The sequence below is a fragment of the Helobdella robusta genome, assembly GCF_000326865.2.
Source record: "Helobdella robusta unplaced genomic scaffold HELROscaffold_8, whole genome shotgun sequence".
NCBI classification, from domain to species: domain Eukaryota; kingdom Metazoa; phylum Annelida; class Clitellata; order Rhynchobdellida; family Glossiphoniidae; genus Helobdella; species Helobdella robusta.
The window spans coordinates 2,671,349-2,691,284 of record NW_008705459.1 but is presented as its reverse complement, the minus strand read 5'-3'; the positions used below and the strand labels follow the sequence as shown (position 1 = coordinate 2,691,284).

Below are 19,936 nucleotides of genomic sequence, written 5' to 3'. Positions count from 1 at the left end.
GATGGTAGTATAATATTGGATGCAAATCCTCCTTCAACCTCACGAGTGAGAGTCGCAAGCATTAGGCATAACAAGGAAGGTCAGATAAGAGTTGGAAAAATTATTGAAAACTAAGTAGATGCGTTTAAATGGTTCTTTGATGACTGCATGTTGCAAATGACTATTTCACATACAAACCAGTTTGGCCGTTTTAAAATAAAATCTAAAGGTAAAAATGCAAATTTTGATGAAAAAAAAACTTTCTTAATTAAAAAGTTTGAATGTATTTTATTAAATTCCCAAATAAACGACAATAAACCGTAAATGAATCGGTTTAAATATTAACTGTCTTCATTGTTCAATATTATTAGACACAGATATACCATGCAAATCAAAGTTAATATTAAAGACAGCAATGGCAATTGAAAAAAATTGTAAATATAACATTAAAATCTACAACAAAACCAATACCAATTACATTAAAGAAAAAACATTAACGAGATTAAAAGATAACATTAACGATAAGTAGGTAATAGTGATAATAATGATGATGATGAGTATGATGATGGTGGTGATAAAAATGATGATGATGAGTATGAAGAAGATGATGATGATGTTTATGATAATAAAAACAGTTCAAATCATGATGAAATGATGTTGTAGTGATTTGTGGAGTGAGATCGATTCATTATGGCAACTGCTGATCTGAAGGGACTTCCTTATTGAATTGTAACTCGTCTGCAGATCTCCAAGCTGTTAGATAGATGGTTGGTTAGTTAGCTGATTGCGTATTTGTGCGTGTCTGTGTGTACGTGTATGTATGCGTGTGTGTTTGTTTGTATGTGTGTGTGTGAGTGTGCGCGCGTGTGTTTGTGTGACTGTGTGTTTACATCTGTGTTTAGTTTTAAAGGTTACACGTGTATCCGTGCAAAAAGATATGAAAATCAAAATACAACACCAGTAGCCATAACATTAACAATAAACGCAATTACAACAAATGTAAAGACATTAACAACAACAACAACAGCAATTATAACGACAACAACAACAAAGCAAAAACAAATACAACAACTGATCACAACAACTGATCACATCCCATCCTAACATACTTTATTGGCAAGAAGAGCGTAGTTGTAATAAGGCTCGAAATGTGCAGAACTCAAGTTGAAACTGGCTTGCAAGAATGCTTTCGACTGTTTTTGTTTGTTAGTGCGCGTATCGATGCGTGTATGCTGATGATGCTAATCTCATTGTGATCTTCGCGGTTAATTTATTTACAATTGAAGTATCGAAAAAAAATGGAAATAATAATTCTGGAAACTCTGTTATTAATAATGATTTTAATAGCAAAATGGATGAAATAGCCCCAAATTTATTTTAGTATTATAAATAGTGATTTCAAAAAGATACGTAGTTTTAATATTCAATAATTGAAAGTAGTTGTCACATCACAACTACATCATCATTATCATCAACAATAACAACAACAACAAACATACCAGTTCTGTGTGACCTTTCATAAACTCAATGACCCCAAGGTTGTTGTAGCTCTCTGCATGGTCATTGTTCTCGGCCAATGAGAGATGGAAACAACGAGAAGCCAGGTTCAAGTCTCCGATGCTCTAGCATTTCAGTGCAGTGAAAATATCACCGAATACTCTACTACTACTTCTTTACTATTGTTTTATTGCCATTACTAACGCTATAAAACAAATCTTCTATAATCTCACTGTCATTAAACTGTTATAAAATCCAATTACAATTTAGAATTACAATTTAGAATTACAATTCACAATTACAATTTACAATTATAAAATCCACTACAATTTTCAATCGCCAAAATGATAGCCATCAAAAAAGCGAAGAACTAACAAGTGCCACGTGACCAATGTTGTACCAAACATCGCCAGATGATTGGCTGTCGCTTAGCAACAGGGCTCTCTGAAAACACGTGACCGTGATGTCATATTGTTGGGCGTGGAAACAACAAAGACCTTTTGAAGTGCATTTACATGACGTCATATTTATTAAACACGAAATAATATCAATGACAATTTTACTTATTATTATTTTAATTAATTTTATTTCAATTTTCTCTTCAATATTAGTCAGAAGCATCAGCAGCAAACACACAGTGTTTGTAGAGACACGCGAAACAATGCATAATAGGCTGGTATCTCCATGCATATGAATACGGTCAATGCAATAGCAGTGCCAGACACTCTACCGTTACACCATCGCATCGTTGTTAATGCTGTTATTGAACAACAAAACGAAAAGCAACAGCATAGAAGATGAAACATAGAAAATATAAAGGAGTTGAGTAACCGATGTTGTTGTATATCTCCGCGTTACATACACCCATCTGCAATAGACGCCTGTTTGGTGGTTAATCGATAATCATCATCACCATCTTTATCATCATCATCATCAACAACAACATCATTATCATCATCAACAACATCATCATCATTACAACCTAAAAAACTTGAGAGCGATTTCCGGTTGATCCGAGTAAAAATGGTTGGTGCCAATGCAAGCGATCGCTTCCACACACATGTTGTCCTCATTTAAAACGGCTTTGTAACACGCCAGGGATTTCTCATTTTCATTCAGCCCCTGTTTGTGTGTTTGTGTGTATGTGCAAATGTTTGTGTGTGTGTTTGTGTGTTAGTCATTTGTTTGTATCTTTGTAGGTTTAAATGTTTGTATGTACTTTTGTGTCGTTCGTTTGTTTGTCTGCATGAATATCTTCTCTTATGTTTGTTTGACTGTTTGAGTTTGTTTGTTGGTCTTCTATAGATGTACATATGCGCCGTGTAGTCTGTAGATCAACTACGACTCTTTCGTTGAATAACATTTCAATATTCCCCGGCAAATACTAGTACTTGTATTTAACGCAAATTTTACTAAATAAACATCGTTAAAAGCAACTAATTTTTTATAAATAAAATAAGTAAAATAATACAAAGATCTAAAAAAACTATTTCAATGAACTTAACATTACCAACATCTTTAATAATAACACTAATAAAAACCACACCTCAAAAATTCTGGCTTGGCCAATGAGCAAACTCAGATCATTGGAGTAAACCTCAAGACCTAACTTAAGGGTCTGCAGAGCTGACAGCGGTTGGTCAATTTTAATGTAGACCTTGGCTAGATACAAATACGTGTCTATGATTGGCTGACTGGTCAGGGCTGATTGAAACTGCCTCTCTGCATCACGATACAGTCCCAATCTAGTTCGAATGGAACGTTAATTTTGATAGATGATGGTGAAAATTTGGATATTGTAAAAAAAATGTTTTGAGTGAAAGGCAAATTTTTAAAAAAAAAGGCAACTTATTTTACGGTAATTAGTTTTCATTCTTCTCAGGTTTATAATTTACGATAAGTTAATCATGCACTTGACGGTCATTGTCATTATCATCTTGACGCAACCAACCTGTGATAACACTTTCCAATTTGTACCTTCCACCACCAATCCTTGAATGAACTAGCTTTCGTCGCAAGGCTGGCTAACTCTAATGCCTTTGTGAAAGATTTATTCATCTGTTTCATTTCACATAATCTTGGCAACTTACTTTTTATTGTAATTCAAAATAAAACCTTTGATTATTTTTAAATATTAGAACATTTGATTCGTACTAACATTCTTAACATCATTCTCGTGATGAAATATGTACTCAAACAATGATTTTGATACATTCAACTTAGACGCATATTTCTGAAAATCGAGACGACTGAGGTTTATAAAGGGACCATCTGCCGAGGTTAACATGGAGGCCTACGTTGGGTGCAGATCAAAAAAAATGAAGCGAAAATTGAAAAAAACATTAAATAATGGTAATTTGAAAAGTGAATTCTAAACTAACAGTTCCTAATCTGACGAATCTACTCGTAGCACTACTGACGGGTCTGGCTGTTCGGGCAGTTCTTGGGGTTTTCAATGCCTGATCCAAACTATTTGATTTGCCACTCTGTGTTCCTGGCCTCACAAACCCAGTAACTGGACGACCAGAATTTGTCATTGGTCTATAAAATATAGAAATTTTTTTTTAAATTTAAACATTTTTTGAAGTCTTTATTTAATCATGTCAAAAAAATTGAAAAATATAATTTTGAAATTTTCACCTGACACCTTGAGAGGTTCCCATTTGAGAATTTGGCCTTTTCAGAGAAGTACCTGGTCTGGAAACATTAGCAATAGCATTGTCATCCATCAAAATGTCAGCCATACTTTCATCCTCCATGTCAATCTCATCTACATATACTTGTTCTGTAAGTCCCTGCATTTTCAGTGCCCATGTTGCCTAATAATTTAATTAAATGCTAATAAAAAATTTAAAAAAAATCATTTTTGATTGAAAATACTTGATCATATGGGTTTTTCTTCAAAATATCAGTGCAAATGTCCACACAATGTACAAACTTCCGTCTCCTAAAATTGCTGACAGCTAAGAAAAATGGATCCATGTTAGTTGCTGTCACAGTCAATCAATGCACAGTAAGTAAAGGTGAAAATTAAGTTTTTATGACAGTTTACAAAAATAAGTTTTGAAAAAAACGCTATTTTTAATAAAATTTTTAAAGCATATTCTACTGAATTAGATTAGCGCGTGAGTATTATCGTTTGACAATTTTTGGAATAAATTTTGTTGATATGGTTCTGGTTACTATGCCGACGAAAATTTAAAAGTTAAGCTACCATAGAACAGTAAAAACACTTTTATTTAAAACTTTTTTATCTTTCCTTTTTTCAGCCAATCACGTTGCTTTTGCTTCGCAATTCAAATTTCGTTATTGTTGTCAAATTCATTTATTTTAAATAGTTGTTGCAAGCTTTGAAATCTTAAATTTCATGTCGAATTTTCCGAAATAAGATGTATTTGATTTAATATTTGATAAATATTTATGATAGTTTCTAATTTTTCTTGTGAAATTTTGTACTTTTGCTAGCTGCCTTCCATATCTGCTTGAAAATAAAATTGTATTAAATCTGTTCATTAACCAGTCAGTAAAACGTTAGGTAAGTGAGTAGATATTTTTAAAATTTTCGTAAATTAGTGTTGAACTGGCGTCATTGAATTGAAAAGACCACCAAGACAAGACCAAGTGCTGATTAGATTTAGAGAATAAAATAAATAATTAAAGACACATACTTCATTTGTCATTTCAATAAATAATGTTTGGCGGGGTAGATGGCAAAAGTGGGCCAGAATGTTTGGCTGGGTATAATGGACAGTATGCCTCTACTATTTGGGTTAGTAGTTTTATGGATGTAATTGTAACAATTTGATTACTCAAATTATTAGGATAGAATATAGTTCTATGCTTTGTATGATGACTAATTTGCAGTACAAAAACCTATGTGACCATTTCACAAACAACTTCCCAGTGGGGACACATTGGAGGTATTTTAAAAAGTACAAGAACTGTTTTTCTGCATGTGATGCTGTCACCTGGTTGACCTCTGAACTGACCACAAAATATTTCAAGGCCAATGCAGATAGGTCAATTATTCATTCGCTGATCATTTCTTTTAGTTCTTGATAATTTTTGCTTAAAATTTTGAAAATAATCATTACATTTAATACTTTTTATTAGGAAAAAAACGACAGCTCTTTTAAAAATGATGCATAGAATGCATGAAGTGTTTGAAGATGTGAGAGGTGCTGAGTTCAACTCAGAGCCATTTGAAGATAATGCAAGATTGTTTAGATTCAAACATTTTGAATTCATCACTTTCTATGATGGACTGCTAGCCATTAACACTGCAGATCCCACTGCAACAACAATGACGAACAATCCTCCTGGAGTTATATCCATACCTCTGCATAGAAATCTGAACCAATCCAAATCGGAATCATCTCTGAAGATATCGAGAAAAAGTGAGTACACGCCTACGTCTTCATTGTCTTCGAAAGATGATAACTCTCCCAAAAAATTTAGCAACTCAACTGGAGATTTGAGTATGAAAGATGATGCAGTAAAAATGTGCAAAGTTCCTGACAACTCCACGACTCCCTTGGAAGGTGTGGCACATCCTGCTGTGGGAATGAACATCAGTAGTAGTAAGAACATCAATGAAGGCAACGAGATGATGAATGACGATGACGTCGAAATGAGTGATGGCTTCACAACTGTCATCGTTGCTGACTATACCACCTCAAGCAGCGTGACATTAACTGAGAGGAACCTCATTAACAAAAGTAAAAATAACCTCTCATTAATTGAACATTCAACGACAAAGGACCAAATTCATCCCATTCGTAAATCAAGAAGTGCTGAAAATTTCCAACTGGTGCAACATTCCAACATTGGTATAGTCACCACTACTGAAAACAACTTAAACCTCAACACCAATGACAGCAACATCAAAAGTTTCCCAATCGACATCAATCACAACAACAGCAATGACAACAACCAAAACAATGATTCATCTATTCTTCCTCCTCGTATCTGCTGGGGAAAACTCAGAAAACCGGTATTGTTTCTTGCGACTGCAGCAGCAACAAAAACGTCAACAATCTCGGCAGTAGCCACACCAGCAACAACAACCGCACCAGCAACAACAACTGCATTAGCAGCAACAGCTGCCACAACAGTGAAGAGGAAATTCTCACTTCCTCATTTTAATGGGATCAATTTAGAACCTTCTTCCATCTACGATGACAACAGCAGAGTCAGTCACTCTGCTAGTAGTAGCCTCCAGCAACACGTAGCAGAACTCAGAAGTAGTAGCAACTGCAGCAGCAGCAATATTGAAAAGGTTCCTGGAGTAAGATCACTGGCTGCTTCGACTCCATCTTCTCCTGTTTTTAAGAAGATGAAAAATAGTTTACAAACCATCCTCAAGTATAAGATCAGATTGTCATCTTTCAACAACAACAACAACACTAATCAAATTAATGTGAACAACAACAACAACCCTCCTAACATTATCAATAACATCAACAACAATATTGTCTCCTACAATACTGATCACGGGAGTAAAATCATATCCAATGACAATCACAACAACAACATCAATGACATTAATGTTTTAACAACACCTAACAACAAGAATAAAGTTTCAATTGCTAGCAATAACATCAACTATACAGATATAAATGACACCAGTTCTGCGAGTTCTGAAAAAAACTACAATCTCGTGTATGGCGTCAATGACATTAACATAGATTCTAAACCCATTTTAAGTAGTGCTTTTGATATCAAAGGCAACGCCAACCATCTCACATCAACTGTTAAAAAGAGTGCATTAACAACAAATTCACTACAAAAACATGCCAAAAATTATTTCAAATCTCCATTATCTATTAAAAGTAGTCCCCTGGAAATGGGAAATTCCAAATTAAAATATTTCTCGGGGAATTCCAGTTTACAATGGATTGATGATCAAAATAGCATATTACATCATCATGAAGATGATGAAGACGAAGAAGATGATGATGGTGGTTGTTATAATTTACAGCAATTCTTAATGATAGAGGATAGAAAAGATAAACTTCAAAAGCGAGGCAGTGATGATTTACTGAAGATTCAGCTACAGCAGCAATTTGATCATTTGCATCAACTGCTACAAAAATCAGTTGCAACAACAATGACAACAACAACGGCAACTACATCAGTTGCAGCAGTAACAACAACAACGACACCTACAACAACATCAACAGCAGCCGTAACTGCCATCACAAAAAATTCAAATAGTCGTATGCTTTCTTTTATGGAAGCTCTAAATATGCCCTCCACTGAATCACTGACATCCAAGCCAACAAAAAAACACAACAACTACAGCAACAATCTCACCACAAACAACAACAGCAACAATTGTATCAACAATTTTAATGGCATTAGTGAGATGATAAGCTTCATTGACAATCTCAACAACAATATTAATAATGAAAATATTCATGACAACAACGAAACCACCAACACCAACAGTTGCAACAACAACGACAACTGCAATAACAACAACAGCCATAACAACAACAACAGCAAATATAAAAGTAACGGTAACAGTTTATCAGCTGGTCCTCATAGTAATGCATTCAAATTTGCGTTAATATCCAAGTACGTTTTGTCATCATGCCAAATTATGATGTAGAATTATTACACTGTGATGAGTGAGTGAGTGAGTGTGCGTGGTATACATGCATGAATGAGTATGCATGCACGAATGATTGAATGGATTGAATGAATTGCAGGTAATTAATAATTAACTGAGAGAATAATTATTTGACATCAATCACCATCTCAAACAGCATATGTCGTGTACTGAAGATTAGAGATGTTAACTCAATCACGTCACCTCATCATCTTAATGGTGACATCATCAAGTTCAATTGCATTCATCATGATGACGACGACGATGACGTCAGTTACATTAATATCAATGATCATGATGACGATCATCTTAAAAGTATTGAATTTATTCTTTTAATTTGTTTTTAATTTGTTTTTTTTGTGTTTTGTTTTAAGAAAAAATTTCACTCTACATATTAATTTCTATTATTGATGTCTTCATCTTCAACCAGGTGTTCCTCGTGAGATCAAAGATGAGATTAAGAATATGATAATCACCTGTTAGTAATGGTCGAAGTAGTAATTTTAGTACTTTTACATTGTAATTTTAGCATTGGTTTCAATCAGCACAGTAGTAACTGAACTATAGTAGTAGTAACCTTTCCAACAATATCATATCAATCACGATCAACGTTGTACCAATTTCTTTAGAATGTCTTGTCATAAAAATTTAGAATCTCAGTATAATTATTATTTCTTAATATAGTATAACATTTATAAATGATGATAAAGATGATGATAACATTTTTATCTCCACAGATGATGAAAATGATTATGAAGAAGATGATGAGGGTGATAAAGTTAAATCATCATTTGCTGATATAATGGCTTCATTCTACAAAATCTTGAGTTACTTTTTACCAGATTTTTTCTTGGCTGCACTTTTCAAACTCTATGGTCTGTTGATTCCCATATTTGTTTTATATGTGTAGAACATTTTGATTCTCTAGTTTATGTTTATTAATTAGTTACTTTAGATATTTTTTATTAGTTTGAGGGCTGGGTTTAGTGTTTTGTAGGTTCGTTGTGTTTTGTATGTTCGTTTATTATGTTTTTTCATGTTTATTTTGTTGGTTGATTATCGTTTATGTGTGACCAGTTTTATTAGGTTTAATAATAATTGTTTTATCAAAAAGTTTGAGATCTGTCTCTTGTAAATTAGATGACTCATGCCATGTATATAGTATTGTTTTTCTAAAGTTATGTTCACCTGATTGTTGTATATAAAACTTCCTTCATTAAAAACCAAATACTTTAAATATTTCCTTGAAGATCTCTGCCACCTAACTGGGAATGTTGAAACAACCGAAAGACCTATCCACCAAGTGCAGTTTGAAAAAGTTCTGCGACAGCAGCAAAGTTTTAAAAGTTCCGCACCACCGACAGCCGCAGTAGCTACTGTGGCATCAGTCGCAACAACTAATACTACTAAATTACTTCCTAGTAATACTAAAATTGGGAGTGGCGCACCTATCACGAGGTGGCCAACTTCAAAATGTTACTCATCTAGTACTACCACAGATACAGTTACTAAAAATACTACCTCGGCTGCTAGCGTTACTGCAGTTACTCCCTCTACTTCTGATGTGTGCAATAATGTTAAAGTAGCAAAATCAAATTATAATACTACTTGTGGCAAAGGTCATAGTAGCAATAATATTATGAGTAATAATAATGTTATTATAAATAATAATTCTATTAATAATAATATTAAAAGCAATACTGATTCCATCGCTAAAGTAGTCAACAACGATATAAATAATGATAAAGTGATTGATATCAGTAACATTCGCAGAGAGGATGACGACGATGTATACATCGACATCAGTGTTAACGTTAGAGATGACGATGATGTTGGCAATGGCTGTTGTGATGACGATCTTAACGACCAACCAATTGAATCAATTCACAATAACTCCATGGATATTGATTATACAGATGATGATGATGATGATAAGGATGATGTCGTTGCCTGTGATATCAATCATTCAAACGTTCACAAACTTAATCATCGTCGCCATGATCTTCTCGACAATTCAAATTATAATAATAATCTCACTCACCATAAAATTAACAACCAATCAGAAAAGGCCTACCCAAAAATGACCAATAAGATTGCAGCTAGACCCGTCACCCTTCCTTATGTACCGCCCATCGTAATGATGAGAAATAATGACGGCTCTTTCTTTTATCCACTAAAATTAGAGGAAGAAGATGACGATGATGTCCTTATTAATAGTAAAATCGTTAATAATGTTAATAATAGAATAAATAATAATAGCGACACAAAAAATAATTGTAATGACGCTAGTAGCGTGAAATATTGCAACCCGAATTACAGTTTCATGAGTCCTGCTTCTATTGATAACTCGCATTGCGTCGACATCAGGTCTCTGACATTAAATGAAGACATTAATGATGTTAATGTCTGCCACACTGCTGATGTCGACGCTAAAAGTTTAAATGGTAAGTGCGTGACATCAACTCGAGAACGTATGCATTCAGCTTTGAAATGTGATACGTCTGCTTTACCAAAGACTAGGGAAATCAACGGTCGTGACATTAATGTTAAAAACAGTAACAACGTTCACAGTATGCCCAACAATGCCGTCATTAATAACAAACAATACATCAATGGTAACGTGAACAATAATGCAAAACGTAGCAGCAATAACAACAAACACCTCAATAGCTCCAATGTAAGTTGCCACGGTGGTAAACAACACAGGAGAACCGATGAAAAATTTGCAGATTATAAAAGTAAGCAAGCCACATTTGAAGATAAACTAGATACTAAAGTTAAGAAAGACAACAAGGTTTGTGAAAATAACGACTATTCGACACTGGCTTCAAAAGAAAATTGTGCTGTAACAAATTTGCCAGGTTGGAGGTCGAGATGTTGCACTATGACCTCAAAGGACACATTTATTTTTTCTGGTGTAAAATACACATCCCAAAATGGTGGTAACGTTAATGTTGTGAAAGTAAACACAAACAACGACGATGATCTTCATGATTTAAAGCAAGGTAATAATAAACACAACAGCCTCAATGGAACTTGTAATAATAATAATAACAAGGGCATTGGAAGTTCTAGTGCTCTGGAGCACATGAAGAAATATGCTTGTGAGGATGAAAATGATGATGGCAACCTCATAATTGCTAATCCTTCTATTAGAGGCATCATCAATCCAACGCGACTGCAGGGTCTTGCAAATAAAAATTCAACAAAATACAACTCTTCCAATACCGTCACATTATCTCATACTACCACCACTACTACAGTTAGTACTACAGCTGGTACTACAGCTGCTACTAGTAGCTCTCATAAAAGATACTACTCCACCAGTATTACACAAAGCTGTAAGTGTAGAAGTAATGGAGGTAGCAAAGATGTGGATGACGATGATGAGGAAGAGGAGGAGGATGATGATTATGATGCTGACGATGGTCTGTTCAAGTGTCGTGTTCTTGTTAACAAACATTTCAAAGGTTGTCGTGCTGATCTGCAGAACTAACAATATTTAATAACCATTATTATACCATGTTATATGTGACGTCATTGTTAACTGTCAATAAGAATTTTTTTTATTTTTTATCTGACAGCTGGTGTTTGCCTGAATGTTCAAAGGTTCAAATCATCTGTGCAGCTGTGCTCACTCACGCTACCATGGAAAGCGAGACATATTTTGAGATGTTTATGCAAGTTTATGAAGAACTTGATGCTTGAGTGGGAGAAGAAATATCACTGCGACTCTAGAAGTTTCATTGAGGTGTCTAAAATGAAGAACATGGTTAGTGTGTGTGTGTGCGTGCGTGCGTGCGTACGCCTGTGTGTGTGTGTGCGCGTGTGTGTGTGTTTTACTCTACTAGATGTGCAGTGTTAGGTTCAGATAAAATTTATTGTTTGCTCTGCTAGTGAAATAGTTTTAGTATGACCGTTCACAGTTTCATTATTTATAATCGTTGGTGTTTTTTTTGGTGTTTGTGAAAATTTCTTTGATTTGAATATTAGAATTTCATTCTTCTCTGGTTTCATCGTCGTTATAACAGTAACTGTTAAACAGTATTTACATGTAAATAACATAATCAAGTTGTATAGTTGTTCAACAACATGAACGTGTATATACATATGTTTAATATTTTTTAACAAAGCTAAGCGTAGAGTTAACTACATGAAACTTTCATTAAATTTCAATATCTTTTTGTCACTCTCACAGGCGGTTCATCCTACCGGCAGAATATTTACTAAAAATTATAAATATGGAGATATCAAAGAGCATAAATATGGCGAAATATTTATCTTCTTCCTGGATCATTATCAGGATATTCTAAAAATTCCCAAGCTTGATTTTAATGTTGGAAAAGAAAATTTAAATACTTCAAACATGGTGGGTGCTATTTGTTGTTTATGAAGTTTTGGTTAAAAGTTAGGCTTGTATTGACAATATTTCGGTAATTCGATTTACATTGTTACTATTTGTTATTTTATAAATCTCCTATCTCTTATTGGATGTTGGGCACAAAATCTGTAAAGCCTTATTTTTACAACAATGTGAATCCATTATTTTCTGTGAGGACATTTCTCAAACCACTTTTTATGGCAATATAACTTGACAATTTTCAGCTAATTAACTCACCAGATATTGACAACAAATTAATGATAATGTTACAGGATGGCTTGTCGTACTCGTTTTGTGATCGAGTCAGTAGATGTGAATACGAGGAGCAGAGGACTTCGGAAACGAGGAGGGCCTTAGAAGATCTGCTTAGTATAATTGTTCATGATTCTACCATCAGTGAGAAGAAGAGGAAGTCGAGGATTAAGAAAGTTGTTCTTTTGTTTGTTTGTTCGTTTGTTTGCTTGCTTGTTTGTTTGCTTGATGGTGTGCTTGTTAATTTGGTTTATTCTTGATTGTTCTTCCAGTTATGTATACTATTTATACAAATTTGTGTTAATTGTACAAGTAAAAAAATTGTTTTTTTTTAATTTCATAATTGATTAACAGTCTTTAAATTTTCATTTCAGTTTGAGAAAAACTATCCGGACATCTTCAACAACATCTATCCACCTCTGTCTGTTCCTCTGGCGAGAAAGAACAGAAACAGCAACGACGACCGAAGAAGAAGGTACACAAATGGCAGCAACAAATCAACAACACTGTGGGACTCATGGAAAACCATGATGAAGAACTTTAGACTATAACAACTAAACATATCAGCATGAAGAACTTTAGACTATAACAGCTATATCAACGATGAGAACGATGATACAGTTTATGCACTGATAATTATGATAGCTATCGGCATAGATACTAGTTATTATAATTTTAATTAAACTACATTTAAACGCTGTCTAAGTATAAAAAGCAAAGTCATTATCGTTAAAACAGCTGCCGTGAGATTTTGCAATGTTTTTTATTTAATTGTTTTATACTTATTATATATTTGCTTAGTTTAAATCCTAATTATTTTAGAAATATTGTTTATTTAGTTCGAAACATTTATATTGTTCCTCTATATGAACATACCATATCAGGTCACTATGTTAGAACTATGCTTGCAGCAGTAAAACCTCTCGAAAAACCTGTCTGATATTTATGATATTTCAATTATGATTTTTTCAGGTTTGATTCAACTCTACATCGTAAGATCCTAATAGAGTTGAGTTTGAAGTATGCAGAAAGGATGCCTTACCTAAATCATGGTCGATGTTTCGTTTATATCTGGCTGGTGCGTTGTTACTGGGATGGTTCTGCTATTGTATGTAATTCGTACTTTGTATATGTAGGTTTTTTCTTTATTTTTTGATCGTGTTTCAGTATTATGAACATCTTACTAACAACATTTTTCTAACTCTGCATCTTTTTTGGTATCTAGTTGCATAGATTAGAATGTAATTTTATATTCAGATAGATTTTTATGACCAAGGCCTATGATTTATATTTTAATTTATAACATTTCAATGCATACATAATGTCTTACTTATAATACCAAGCTTATTTATTCGTTTTGGATTTTTTAAATGAATATTATTTTTATGGACAGAATTTCTGTTTTATTTTTGAATGACTTACATTTCTGAATGGTTGTATATGCAAATTGTTTTATGCACTGTTTCACAAAAACTTGCCGCCGGCATCTGTCAACTTTTGTTTAGTTGAATAATAAATAATATTAGAATCTTTAAATATATTTAGAAACATAAATATAGGATTTATGTCGTGCTTTTTACAGAAGTACTTCTTATTGTATTTTGACAAGCCCCTCGTTGTTCATCACGACATTTAATACGCGTTGTTGTGTTGTATCTCATCTGCGTGATTTGAATAAAAATCCGGTTTTGTTGAAATCTTGAAAAAAAAATTAGATTTTTCGGAGATAATAGTGTTGTTTTCATGCTATAGTTCAGAGTTTAGTTTTTGGCGATAATATTATTTGATTAAATTACCTTTTACTCATTACGACTACAAGTAAATATTGACCAAATAATGTAAACTAACATCCTAGCAACGAAGAGTGTATTAAAATTTTATTACATTCTAAAAACTAGGCACATGTGAAAACTATAATAATATTTATTACTGGATAGTATTGTTAGTTCAAAATGGCTACTAGGTGCGGCTTATCTACAGACGCGAAACGGAAAAAGGTAATTTTTTGTTGCGATCCCGGCGGCGATGATGCGGTTGCTCTCATCCTCCTCCTCAGAAATCCTGAAAAGATTGAAATCCTGGCCATCGCCATCAACGCCGGCAATACGAACGTTCAGCAGGAGATGATCAATACTTTGAGGATTCTCAAGCTGATGAACCGACTTGATGTTGGTGAATGAAAGAATGATGATGACTTTTAAAAGTTTTAAATTAAAAGTTTTAATAATTAATTTAATAAATTTTTATTTAATTTTTATAACATAATATTATTTTAATATTTTGTTACATAATTATGTTGTTGAATACACAACTCATCCATTACTATGACTCTATGTTCTTTTAGTATCTAGTATGTAACAAAGATTGAATTTTAGTTTAGTAAAAGATGAGACTTATTAAAAGTTGATAAAGTTATCAGGTTATAATGTTATCATTTATTACATATTATCTTTATAACATATTATATTTCCATATGATCTGTAAATAAGAAGCTACTTAGCTTTATGATTTCAACTTTTTTATAAATTTTCAATAATCTTTCATCATTTATTTATTTAGTTATTTAAAAAAAATTCAATTACCACACTTTCAGATCCCTGTCTACAAAGGACATGACAACATACTGAACAACGATAAACTTCTAAGTTCTGACAACTTCTTTGGAAACGATGCTTTCGGTGACTTCATAGATGGCACCGTATTTGACTACACCCCATACACACAGAAGAGGTAAAATGCCGTCCAAGTTTTTAAGGCGTTTGTAAGTTAGTACCCTAATGAAATCACCCTTTTTGCTGTTTCCCCACTTACTTGCTTGGCCTAACTGCTAAAAGGGGACCCAAAATATTGGTGGAAAGTTTAAGGAAACACTAATTATGGGTGGAAATTATAAAGGTTGTAATTGACTTGATTGTGTAATTTTTTCAACAGTTATTACACTGTATGCGTTGTAATTCTTCTTATTTCAAATCTCCATGCTACCCTATGTGCCAATTATGCAAAAATTTGGCTTATCACTTTACAAATTAATTTAATAAATATTGTTAAATTAATAATAATAATAATATGTGCTTGTTAAACTGCTACCATTTAAATTTATTTGTGTAACAATTTCAGAACATTCGCAATAGCAGTATGTCTTGTCATTGTTTCAAACAACATAACTAACTATCTCTTCTTTCAATGCCTCAATCATTTGTAGAAAATTAATTCTCAATCATGCAACTTATGTTTGGTTCTTACTAACTCAATCAACAACGATCACAATATGAACATTACTCAAATTTAGTGCCAAGCTTTTTTATTTAGAAGAAATATTTATCAAAAAAAAATGAATGAATTTTAGCATCTCCCACATCCAATCATACATTTAGGTGTTGGAAACATCACTCCGGTTGCAGAGTTCAACTTCTATTACGATCCAGAGGCGGCCAATGAAGTGATGACAAAATGGAAAGGTGACATCTGTCTGGTGACTTGGGAACTCTGCTTGTCGGCTGCTCAATCTTGGGTTTCGTAATTTTTTATTGCAATAACTTTTTTTTATAATATTTAATATATTTTTTCAGATTTTGTTAAACTAATTTATTAATTCATAAAATTCTTCAGTAATTAAGAATTATGACTATTTCGTTATATTTTCATTAGTGATTCTTTTTTGTTAATAATTTTTAAAAATCATCAATCAGATTATTCATTGTAAGATCATAACTTTCATCACAAGCAATTTTTGCATGTATAGTTTCAATACTAACTGTTAAATGATACAAATAGTTAGAATATAATTCTAAACGTTAACGAAAAACAAGGATTGGTATGACCTGAATCTTGTCAGAAAGCCAAACAAGACGTCAACATTTCTTAAGAATGTCTTGAACAAAGTCAGGATCAAAACGAAGAAATATGTGCCATGTGACGAGCTTGCTGCGGCTCTCCTTATTGACAGCAAGATTATCGCTCAGTGCAAACCCATTGTAAATATATTAATTTGTGATTTTTTCATTCTTTTATGTATAACAAAAATCTGTCTGACAGGTAACATTAATACCTTTGTTGCAAATAGTATTGTTGTTGTTAGTATTGTTATTTTTATTAATTTTCCTTTTTTTGGTTAACGTTTTTTATGTTTCATTTTCTATGAATTTTTTTATAAGATTTTTTTTAATTGTTTTTGAATAGATTACTCATCGTACAACCGATTTAAATATCACCCTTAAAAGTTTTTCATAAGCTTTAAATGTTATGCAAATAATTTTTTATCAGGATAAAACTAAGCCAAAAAAATATTAAATATTTAAATTCTATGCATTTGCCTATGCAATTATTGCCTGTTCTATGCATGGCGTTAAGCAGACTAAACTACATACAAACGTACATTTCTACATTCGTACAAATGTATGCATGTACATACATATGTTTTTGTGTACATACAAAACAAACTGATTTACATACATACATACATTACACGCATACAAACACATATGTACACTTACAGTACATACATGCACATACAGACAGACACACACACACACACATTCACGTTCACATTTTGCGCATACAGAAATGTCGTGTTGAATGTACGAATGACCAGAGGAGGGGAGAGAGTGTGGTCGATTGGCGCAGTGAGAATCCGGACAAAAATGTCTACCTGGTGACTGAAATTGACGTTGAACTGCTCAAAGAATATCTCTTAACGTCAACCTACGATTAATTTGTCTCACATATATAGAAGTGTGTGTGTGTTGCACGTGTGTTTACATTTATTCATACCTATATACACACACGTGCACACACATACATACACACACGTAAACTTATTCATACCTACATACATACATACACACACACGTACATTTATTCATGCCTACATACACACACGTACTTAAATACACACATGTAATACATAAATGTATCTCTAAATTAAAAGATCATACCCTATTTATTTTTTTTTCTGGTTATAGAGTGTTATTTTTGTTGTTTAGATATCTATATACACACATATACAAATATTTTTCAAAGTGGCTATAAAACGCTTGACATTAGTTTATTTTTTTCATTAAAAATGATATTTTATCTTCTATTTTTTAGGAAATAAAACACATCATATATCATCAAAATATTATTAATGATATTACATTGCATTTGGTGCTGTCACGCACATTTATATACATTATAACCGTACTATTATAATAATATTTCATTATTATGGTTGCAATTATTATATTATTATAATATAATAATATTAATGTGACCCGGGTTAGATTTAATGTCAATTTGTATTTAACTATTTCATCAGCGAGTTACATATGCTTGGTTGTTTTAGTAACAATGCAGTAGCAATGCTTAATCAACGAGTTTGTGTACTTGCATTACTTATACTTACACAGAATATAAATGCACATTCATGATGACCATGAACTAACAACCTGTCAAAAGAAAAAGCCAACCTTGACATTAAAAAAATAATTAATGAGTATAAATTTAGTCAATTAATATAGAGGATATAATTAAAATTTATGATAATCAGAAAATACACATGTGAGTTAATCGTGTACGGGTAAGGATTTATTCACTCATGAGAGCAACTGAGTCACCTAGGCATTTGAATGATGTCCATTTTACAACAGATCTCATTACCTTTAGTCAAATCAAATGTAATAAATGTGATCAGTATTCAGTAATATTCCAGTTGAATTTTACAATATATAAATATGTGGTAGTTTCCATGGTTTTTTTTGAGTTTTTGACATGGATATATTTGACATATGTGGCTTTTGACGCTCTGGGTTGTCAAAATTTGAATTATTTTTATAAGAGACATTATACAGACATTATAGGTCTTAGCAGTTCAATAGAAGATTAAAAATGAATTATGAAAGATTTATTGGTTAATTAGATAAATTTTGATAAAGGATATATACCGGGAATAAAGTATAGCTTGATTGAATAAAAAACTTTTCTAGGTTGTCTATGCATGGTATGAGCATAATAGCGATAATACAGTTGTAAATAGATTAAAATTCTCTTTTACACTTTCATCACTTGTCGTATATATTTTTGTAATTTCGAGTCATTTCTGATAAGATTTTTTTTGCAAATTTTGTGTTCTTTTAATTTTCAAAACTTTAGAAATTATCCATAAATACTCTGTATCGATCTCAAGGAAGGAAGAAAATAACACAGCTTCAGTTGAAGTTCAGTCAGATTCAGTTCAGCTTCAGATCAATATCAAACAGAATCACTCAATACCTCTACTAAGAAAAAACTGCCTACAAAACTAATTTATTGCAATTCAAACTTATTCTTGTCAGCTATCTCTTTATTGAGATTCACCATTCAGCATGTCCAGGCGTGATTCAGAATCCAGTGATAATAGCATTGCGGTGAAGGATAATGAAAGTGATCATTTCCAGGCCATCAACGAGCACCCAGTAGATGACATTTCGTTGGAGTTCTTCTACAAGCCACACACCATCACCTTGCTGTCTGCCTCTGTTCTATGGCTCATGTACTCTGCACTAACCAGGTTAGCGTTGTGGGAACACCGTATTATTAATGGTCAATTAATAATTATTAAATTACTTTTAAAATGATTGATTATAAAATATTTAATAAAATACTATAACTTTTTACTATAGTTTTTCTTTAATCTTCATTTGTAAAATCATCCATATTCTATATAAATATGTTTTCAATATTTATGAATAACTTTCCTAAAATAAATTTTTTCTGTTAGTGTCACATGTAACGTACATTACTATTGTAAATGACTTACTAGACAATTATATTTAAATACAGTTGAGGTTGTTAGTTATTATTTATGTATATTAAAATTAAAATTTTGCTTGACTTTTAAAAAGTAGAAAAACTTAGTTGAATATTTTTATTAGATTTATGTGTTTATTTATTAAATATATTTAAAATTTTATTTTGTTTAAACTTTAAAGGAGTGGCACAAGTCCAGAATCAAACATCTGGCATGGCTTCTGCTGCTTGGTCTTCTTCTTCCTCACCATTGGAGTTCTCACATTCCCTAACGGTGAATTATTAAATAATTATAATTAATTAACTAATTTATTCGTTGTATATTTTTTGTGGTATGTTTGTAGTCATGTGTAGATATGTACATCTGTATACGAATATATGTGGGTGTATTTATCAAGTTTTTAATTTTATTATGTAGAATTATTGTATCTTTATCTGTTCTTAGGTCC

The 19,936-nt window shown here is 32.5% G+C and overlaps 4 protein-coding genes across 4 annotated transcripts in view; 3 read left to right on the top strand and 1 right to left on the bottom strand.

The window, feature by feature from the left end:
* Positions 1 to 615: 615 nt before the first annotated feature.
* HELRODRAFT_156123 (hypothetical protein) lies at positions 616 to 4,458 on the bottom strand (the record flags this gene model as incomplete). Its single annotated transcript, XM_009032126.1, has 12 exons — positions 616 to 732; positions 1,089 to 1,172; positions 1,479 to 1,601; positions 1,852 to 1,973; positions 2,308 to 2,357; positions 2,459 to 2,598; positions 3,023 to 3,221; positions 3,428 to 3,513; positions 3,635 to 3,769; positions 3,858 to 4,017; positions 4,117 to 4,295; positions 4,357 to 4,458. 12 exons carry the CDS (start codon positions 4,456 to 4,458, stop codon positions 616 to 618), a joined length of 1,497 nt encoding a protein of 498 aa, XP_009030374.1.
* Positions 4,459 to 4,807: 349 nt separating this feature from the next.
* HELRODRAFT_189715 (hypothetical protein) lies at positions 4,808 to 14,358 on the top strand (the record flags this gene model as incomplete). Its single annotated transcript, XM_009032125.1, has 13 exons — positions 4,808 to 5,245; positions 5,341 to 5,495; positions 5,590 to 8,055; positions 8,247 to 8,404; positions 8,520 to 8,567; positions 8,827 to 8,964; positions 9,340 to 11,559; positions 11,674 to 11,861; positions 12,288 to 12,458; positions 12,743 to 12,898; positions 13,097 to 13,197; positions 13,695 to 13,800; positions 14,305 to 14,358. The coding sequence occupies exons 1-13, from the start codon at positions 5,168 to 5,170 to the stop codon at positions 14,356 to 14,358; spliced, it is 6,039 nt and encodes a 2,012-aa protein (XP_009030373.1). The 5' UTR covers positions 4,808 to 5,167.
* Positions 14,359 to 14,674: 316 nt separating this feature from the next.
* On the top strand, positions 14,675 to 17,433 carry HELRODRAFT_165585 (hypothetical protein; the record flags this gene model as incomplete). The annotated part of the gene is made up of 6 exons (XM_009032124.1): positions 14,675 to 14,890; positions 15,316 to 15,452; positions 15,854 to 15,855; positions 16,097 to 16,233; positions 16,532 to 16,696; positions 17,314 to 17,433. 6 exons carry the CDS (start codon positions 14,675 to 14,677, stop codon positions 17,431 to 17,433), a joined length of 777 nt encoding a protein of 258 aa, XP_009030372.1.
* A 1,630-nt stretch (positions 17,434 to 19,063) lies between these two features.
* HELRODRAFT_70414 (hypothetical protein) overlaps positions 19,064 to 19,936 on the top strand; it is a gene marked incomplete at both ends in the record, with an annotated part of 8,073 nt that continues 7,200 nt past the window's right edge. Inside the window, 3 exons of the mRNA XM_009031884.1 lie at positions 19,064 to 19,248; positions 19,670 to 19,761; positions 19,832 to 19,853. Of these exons, the coding sequence (XP_009030132.1) occupies positions 19,064 to 19,248; positions 19,670 to 19,761; positions 19,832 to 19,853 (299 nt within the window). The remainder of the gene's footprint in view (positions 19,249 to 19,669; positions 19,762 to 19,831; positions 19,854 to 19,936) is intronic.